The following is an 8,088-nucleotide window of genomic DNA, read 5'->3' as shown; positions in this document are numbered from 1 at the left end:
GGCTGTAAAGCGCTTTGGGACGTCCTGAGGTGGTGAAAGGTGCTATATAAATGCACGTTCTTTCTTTTTAAGGACAGGGAGTCAATGTTGCATCTCTCTCTCTCTCCCCGGTTCTCCATTAAATTCCTGGCTCTAGGATTATCAACGATCCCTTACTATTGTCAAAGGACTTACCGCAGATACAACCCCATGGGGTATCACAAGCTGAAAAGGAGAAGTCACCCAGGAACGCCAGGCTTAAACAGGGGAAAAAGCATCGAGTAAAATCATCGAGAGAGAATCAGAATTTTACACTTTTTATTTCACTTTTTCCATTTATCTCGAGATAAACAAGTCTTTCCTTAAAGAAGAAGGCTGGTCACACACTGATAAAGCACTGGTGATGGCACGCTGACGCACTCACGGGCGCGGTTTTACTGGGCGTCGAGATCAGGCAGGAGACTGCAAGGCCATGCTCTCTCGCTCGCACTCGTCCTCTCTCTCCCCCTCGGTAAGTTTTTGGAACTGGTGCAGCGCCGATTTGGTGCTGCTGTGAAGGAAGCTCGAGTGGGGGCCCGTCACTGGTTTTTACTTCTTGCAAACGAATAACACTGCAGAAGGGACCAGACCTGGAAAAGACAACAAAAATAAGAGAGACAGAATTAATTCATTGTGAAAAGTTTTTTTTTTTTTGCTTAATAAGAAGTAATCCGGGTTTAATGTACAAACTACAAGATGCAATTGCCAGACTAGAGACGTTAAAGCGAGAGGCCCCATCTGCCCTCTCAGCTGGGCGTAAAAGATCCCATGGCCTCGATTTTGAAAAAGAGCAGGTGTCTTGGCCACTATTTATCCCTCAACAAACATCACAAAGAAAATTACAGGTCACGATTGCAATGTAGGAAACTTGGCAGCCAATTTGCGCACAGAAAGCTCAAATCAACTGCAATGTGATTATGAGTAGATCATCTGTTTTAGTGATGTTGGTTGAGGGATAAATATTGGCCCCAGGACACTGGGGAGAACTCCCCCTGCTCTTCTTCCAATAGTGGTCGTGGGATCTTTTACATCCACCTGAGAGAGCAGACGGGGCCTCGGTTTAACGTCTCATCAGAAAGACGGCACCTCCGACAGTGCGGCATTCCCTCAGTACTGCCCCTCCGACAGTGCAGCACTACCTCAGTACTGCCCCTCCGACAGTGCGGTGCTCCCTCAGTACTGCCCCTCCGACAGTGTGGCGCTCCCTCAGTACTGCCCCTCCGACAGTGCGGCGCTCCCTCAGTACTGCCCCTCCGACAGTGCGGCGCTCCCTCAGTACTGCCCCTCCGACAGTGCGGCGCTCCCTCAGTACCGCCCCTCCGACACTCCCTCAGTACAGCCCCTCCGACAGTGCGGCGCTCCCTCAGTACCGCCCCTCCGACAGTGCGGCGCTCCCTCAGTTCTGCCCCTCCGACAGTGCGGCACTCCTTCAGTACTGCCCCTCCGACAGTGCGGCGCTCCCTCAGTACAGCCCCTCCGACAGTGCGGCGCTCCCTCAGTACTGCCCCTCCGACAGTGCGGCGCTCCCTCAGTACTGCCCCTCCGACAGTGCGGCACTCCTTCAGTACTGCCCCTCCGACAGTGCGGCAGTCAGTCTGGATTTTGTGCTCAAGTCTCTGGAGTGGGGCTTGAACCCACGATCTTCTGATTCGGAGGAGTGCGCGCTACCCACTGAGCCACAGCTGACTTGTGCATTTGAGATACACCACTCTTGCAATGTCGGAAAACGCGGCCACCAATTTACACACAGCAAGCTCCCACAAACAACAATTAGATAAACAATCAAGTAATCTGTCGCTCCCTCTCAGAGATCTCGGTAAATCAGTCAGATTGTGGCCGGTGGGGCGGCTCGGTTAGGGTGAGACTGCCTCCCCTCTCGTTTCCCCAACCCACCCCCAACACATTACCTAACTCCTGAAGGGGTTTCTCCATGTCCTCCTCCGAGAAGACTTTCCGTGGGAAAGAGGTCATCAGGTTGAAGTTATCGGTGTCGTCCTGTTGGTTCAGCTGCACGTACAGTCTCACGGCCGCCAGCTGCTCCCGGCTTTTGAAGGAGTGTGTGAGCTGGGTGCCGTCTAATAACCGGATCTGAGCACGGAGGGAAACCAAACGCAGTCAGCTCGCGACCGAGACAGGCTCATTTACCTCCCCCTCCCCTCAGTCCCACTGACAGTGCGGCCCCTCCCCTCAGTCCCACCGACAGCGCAGCCCCTCCCCTCAGTCCCACCGACAGCGCGGCCCCTCCCCTCAGTCCCACCGACAGTGCAGCCCCTCCCCTCAGTCCCGACAGCGCAGCCCCTCCCCTCAGTCCCACCGACAGCGCAAGCGCAGCCCCTCCCCTCAGTCCCACCGACAGCGCGGCCCCTCCCCTCAGTCCCACCGACAGCGCAGCCCCTCCCCTCAGTCCCACCGACAGCGCAAGCGCAGCCCCTCCCCTCAGTCCCACCGACAGCGCGGCCCCTTCCTTCAGTCCCACCGACAGCGCGGCCCCTCCCCTCAGTCCCACCGACAGCGCGGCCCCTCCCCTCAGTCCCACCGACAGCGCGGCCCCTCCCCTCAGTCCCACCGACAGCGCGGCCCCTCCCCTCAGTCCCACCGACAGCGCGGCCCCTCCCCTCAGTCCCACCGACAGCGCGGCCCCTCCCCTCAGTCCCACCGACAGCGCGGCCCCTCCCCTCAGTCCCACCGACAGCGCGGCCCCTTCCTTCAGTCCCACCGACAGCGCGGCCCCTCCCCTCAGTCCCACCGACAGTGCAGCCCCTCCCCTCAGTCCCACCGACAGTGCAGCCCTTCCCTCAGTCCCACCGACAGCGCAGCCCCTCCCCTCAGTCCCACCGACAGCGCAGCCCCTTCCCTCAGTCCCACCGACAGTGCAGCCCCTTCCCTCAGTCCCACCGACAGTGCAGCCCCTCCCCTCAGTCCCGACAGTGCAGCCCCTCCCCTCAGTCCCGACAGTGCAGCCCCTCCCCTCAGTCCCGACAGTGCAGCCCCTTCCCTCAGTCCCGACAGTGCAGCCCCTCCCCTCAGTCCCGACAGTGCAGCCCCTCCCCTCAGTCCCACCGACAGTGCAGCCCCTCCCCTCAGTCCCACCGACAGTGCAGCCCCTCCCCTCAGTCCCACCGACAGTGCAGCCCCTCCCCTCAGTCCCGACAGTGCAGCCCCTTCCCTCAGTCCCACCGACAGTGCAGCCCCTCCCCTCAGTCCCACCGACAGTGCAGCCCCTTCCCTCAGTCCCGACAGTGCAGCCCCTTCCCTCAGTCCCACCGACAGTGCAGCCCCTCCCCTCAGTCCCACCGACAGTGCAGCCCCTCCCCTCAGTCCCGACAGCGCAGCCCCTCCCCTCAGTCCCGACAGTGCAGCCCCTTCCCTCAGTCCCGACAGTGCAGCCCCTCCCCTCAGTCCCACCGACAGTGCAGCCCCTTCCCTCAGTCCCGACAGTGCAGCCCCTTCCCTCAGTCCCACCGACAGTGCAGCCCCTCCCCTCAGTCCCACCGACAGTGCAGCCCCTTCCCTCAGTCCCACCGACAGCGCGGCCCCTTCCCTCAGTCCCGACAGCGCAGCCCCTCCCCTCAGTCCCACCGACAGTGCAGCCCCTCCCCTCAGTCCCACCGACAGTGCAGCCCCTCCCCTCAGTCCCGACAGTGCAGCCCCTTCCCTCAGTCCCACCGACAGTGCAGCCCCTTCCCTCAGTCCCACCGACAGTGCAGCCCCTCCCCTCAGTCCCACCAACAGTGCAGCCCCTCCCCTCAGTCCCGACAGTGCAGCCCCTTCCCTCAGTCCCACCGACAGCGCAGCCCCTCCCCTCAGTCCCACCGACAGCGCAGCCCCTTCCCTCAGTCCCACCGACAGTGCAGCCCCTTCCCTCAGTCCCGACAGTGCAGCCCCTTCCCTCAGTCCCACCGACAGTGCAGCCCCTTCCCTCAGTCCCGACAGTGCAGCCCCTCCCCTCAGTCCCGACAGTGCAGCCCCTCCCCTCAGTCCCGACAGTGCAGCCCCTCCCCTCAGTCCCGACAGTGCAGCCCCTCCCCTCAGTCCCGACAGTGCAGCCCCTTCCCTCAGTCCCGACAGTGCAGCCCCTCCCCTCAGTACCACCGACAGTGCAGCCCCTCCCCTCAGTCCCACCGACAGTGCAGCCCCTCCCCTCAGTCCCACCGACAGTGCAGCCCCTCCCCTCAGTCCCACCGACAGCGCAGCCCCTTCCCTCAGTCCCGACAGTGCAGCCCCTCCCCTCAGTCCCACCGACAGTGCAGCCCCTCCCCTCAGTCCCACCAACAGTGCAGCCCCTCCCCTCAGTCCCACCGACAGCGCGGCCCCTCCCCTCAGTCCCACCGACAGTGCAGCCCCTCCCCTCAGTCCCGACACTGCAGCCCCTTCCCTCAGTCCCACCGACAGTGCAGCCCCTCCCCTCAGTCCCACCGACAGTGCAACCCCTTCCCTCAGTCCCACCGACAGTGCAGCCCCTCCCCTCAGTCCCACCGACAGTGCAGCCCCTCCCCTCAGTCCCACCGACAGTGCAGCTCCTCCCCTCAGTCCCGACACTGCAGCCCCTTCCCTCAGTCCCACCGACAGTGCGGCCCCTCCCCTCAGTCCCACCGACAGTGCAGCTCCTCCCCTCAGTCCCGACACTGCAGCCCCTTCCCTCAGTCCCACTGACAGTGCAGCCCCTCCCCTCAGTCCCACCGACAGTGCAGCCCCTTCCCTCAGTCCCACCGACAGTGCAGCCCCTCCCCTCAGTCCCACCGACAGTGCAGCCCCTCCCCTCAGTCCCACCGACAGTGCAGCCCCTTCCCTCAGTCCCGACAGTGCAGCCCCTCCCCTCAGTCCCACCGACAGTGCAGCCCCTTCCCTCAGTCCCGACAGTGCAGCCCCTCCCCTCAGTCCCACCGACAGTGCAGCCCCTCCCCTCAGTCCCACCGACAGTGCAGCCCCTTCCCTCAGTCCCGACACTGCAGCCCCTTCCCTCAGTCCCACCGACAGTGCGGCCCCTCCCCTCAGTCCCACCGACAGTGCAGCTCCTCCCCTCAGTCCCGACACTGCAGCCCCTTCCCTCAGTCCCACCGACAGTGCAGCCCCTCCCCTCAGTCCCACCGACAGTGCAGCTCCTCCCCTCAGTCCCGACACTGCAGCCCCTTCCCTCAGTCCCACCGACAGTGCAGCCCCTCCCCTCAGTCCCACCGACAGTGCAGCCCCTCCCCTCAGTCCCACCGACAGTGCAGCCCCTTCCCTCAGTCCCACCGACAGTGCAGCCTCTCCCCTCAGTCCCACCGACAGTGCAGCCCCTCCCCTCAGTCCCACCGACGGCGCAGCCCCTTCCCTCAGTCCCACCGACAGTGCAGCCCCTCCCCTCAGTCCCACCGACAGTGCAGCCTCTCCCCTCAGTCCCACCGACAGTGCAGCCCCTTCTCTCAGTCCCACCCCGGACTCCAGGAGTTAAGTTACGAGGAGTTATTACGCAAATTATGGTTGTATTCCCTGGAAGTTAGAAGGTTAAGGGGTCATCTGATCGAAGTTTTCAGGATATTAAGAGGAACAGATAGGGTAGAGAGAGAGAAACTATTTCCGCTGGTTGGGGAGTCTAGGACTAGGGGGCAGAGTCTAAAAATTAGAGCCAGCCTTTCAGGAATGAAATTAGGAAACACTTCTACACACAAAGAACATAAGAAATAGGAGCAGGAGTAGGCCAATCGGCCCCTCGAGCCTGCTCCGCCATTCAATAAGGATGGTAGATTTTTGTTAACCAAAGGTATTAAGGGATGTGGGTCAATGGAGTCAGATCGCAGATCAGCCATGACCTACATGAATGGCAGAAGAAGCTCAAGGGGCTGAATGGCCTCCTCCTGTTCCTGTGTAACAGGCTTGAGGGGCTGAATGGCCTCCTCCTGTTCCTGTGTAACAGGCTCGAGGGGCTGAATGGCCTCCTCCTGTTCCTGTGTAACAGGCTCGAGGGGCTGAATGGCCTCCTCCTGTTCCTGTGTAACAGGCTCGAGGGGCTGAATGGCCTCCTCCTGTTCCTGTGTAACAGGCTTGAGGAGCTGAATGGGCCTCCTCCTGTTCCTATGTTCCACCGACAGTGCAGCCCCCTCTCCTCAATCCCAACTACTGACAGTGCAGCACTGTAACTAGGGGTGAATCCCTGCAACTAGGGGTGAATCCCTGCATGTCTCTCAATGACGATTTGTTTAATAGTCCCGGGTGCAAGCTAACACACAGGCTGCCGGTGGACAGACATTTCCAGGTCATACCCTGCGTATGCTTTGACCAGGTGTCATTTAATTAGCACCAAGTTTCCATGGCTCACGTCCAGAGCCATGAAATTTGACTCGTCGAAGTGCAACACTACACTGGAGGGCTACGACAGACTGGTTCATACTAAAGTCCCGTCGCTCATCAAAGCTTTGCAAGAAATACATCGGTAAAGGGTTTTTTTTTATTCGTTCACGGGATGTGGGTGTTGCTGGCGAGGCCCAGCATTTATCGCCCATCCCTAGCTGCCCTTGAGAAGGTGGTGGTGAGCCACCTTCTTGAACCGCTGCAGTCCGTGTGGTGAAGGTGCTCCCACAGCGCTGTTAGGGAGGGAGTTCCAGGATTTTGACCCAGCGACGATGAAGGATCGGCGATATATTTCCAAGTCGGGATGGTATGTGACTCGGAGGGGAACTTGGAGGTGGTGGTGTTCCCATGCGCCTGCTGCCCTTGTCCCTCTAGGTGGAAGAGGTCGTGGGTTTGGGAGGTGCTGCCGAAGAAGCCTTGGCGAGTTGCTGCAGTGCATCTTGTAGATGGTACTCACTGCAGGCTGATTCCATCGCTATCGTTAAGAATTGTGTTCAGCGTCTCGCGGTCTCCGATAGCTTCTGTGCGTCACTCAATCTTTAAATAAACCTTGTCACGTATAGCCTAAAAGTATCAGGCTGAAGGGCTGATTCTTCGCACCTTCCAAGTCAGGAGAATGTGCTGGGCACCCCATTTAATCTCTGGAGGGCAGCTGGTAAAATGGGTGCACTATCTCAGAAGATTACGGGCTGATTTCATTGAGGTGTTCAAAATGCTAAACAGGTAGATATGGAGAAACTATTTCCTTTGGTGGGGGAAAATCAAGAACGAGGGGGGCATGATCTTAAAATTGGACCCAGTCCGTTCAGGAAATCAGGAAGCACCACTTCCACACAAAGGGTGGCGCAAATCTGAGATGGCCTACTCTTGTTCCTAGGGGACCCAGGATCAGAGCGTTGGGAGAAAGCTGAACCGTAACCTATTCCATCGCAGTGAAGATTCAACCCCCCCTTACGCTTAGGTTACAGCTCCTCTCTGCTGGACTCCGCTTCCCAAAACCTTAACCCGCAAGACAAAATTTTAAAAAACACAATGTAAAATGTCCCCAATTATAAAGGCCGTTTACCTGTAATCTGCATTCGTCGTACTCCCGTTTGGCTGGTGGCACTTGGCTGGACTGAGGGACCGCTGGCGTCGGCTGCACCGGGGAAGCTGCTGCCGTGACTCCGCCGCCGAACTGCAACGCGGCGTTAGAGGGGGGGAAAGTAAAAAAAAAAAAGGAATAAGGTTCAACCAGCCGCCCGATATTTTACACTTGGCGACCGCGGCAGGCAAGAGCCGGGATCCAGCCCGTTGGACCTTTGTGACGATAATGGGTCCCGCACCTGACAGTGACTCATAGGAGTCATAGAACCAAACAGCACAGGAGGCCATTCAGCCCACTGAGTCTATGAATGGGCCTCCTCCTGTTCCTGTGTAACAGGCTCGAGGGGCTCAACGGCCTCCTCCTGTTCCTGTGTAACAGGCTCGAGGGGCTGAATGGCCTCCTCCTGTTCCTGTGTAACAGGCCTGAGGGGGATGAATGGCCTCCTCCTGTTCCTGTGTAACAGGCTCGAGGGGGCTGAATGGCCTCCTCCTGTTCCTGTGTAACAGGCTCGAGGGGGATGAATGGCCTCCTCCTGTTCCTGTGTAACAGGCTCGAGGGGGCTGAATGGCTATCCAATTAGTCCCACTTTCCCTGCAAATTTCCGATTCTGGGGCGCAATTTGTATCGCACCTTATCATGTCCTTCCATCACCT

General features: G+C 59.4%; 1 protein-coding gene across 1 annotated transcript; it reads right to left on the bottom strand.

Annotated features, from left to right (window-relative positions):
- Positions 1-280: 280 nt before the first annotated feature.
- ubxn1 (UBX domain protein 1) lies at positions 281-7,597 on the bottom strand (the record flags this gene model as incomplete). The annotated part of the gene is made up of 3 exons (XM_085975708.1): positions 281-608; positions 1,926-2,106; positions 7,415-7,597. Coding segments are annotated over 3 exons (405 nt in total), but the record flags the coding sequence as incomplete, so codon positions are not given.
- Positions 7,598-8,088: the final 491 nt, after the last annotated feature.

This window comes from Somniosus microcephalus, unplaced genomic scaffold (assembly GCF_052327205.1).
Source record: "Somniosus microcephalus isolate GS21.2 unplaced genomic scaffold, FLI_Smic_1.0 unresolved_chr2, whole genome shotgun sequence".
Classification (NCBI taxonomy): Eukaryota; Metazoa; Chordata; class Chondrichthyes; order Squaliformes; family Somniosidae; genus Somniosus; species Somniosus microcephalus.
Note: the sequence above shows the minus strand (reverse complement) of the source record. Positions and strands in the feature narration are given on the sequence as shown.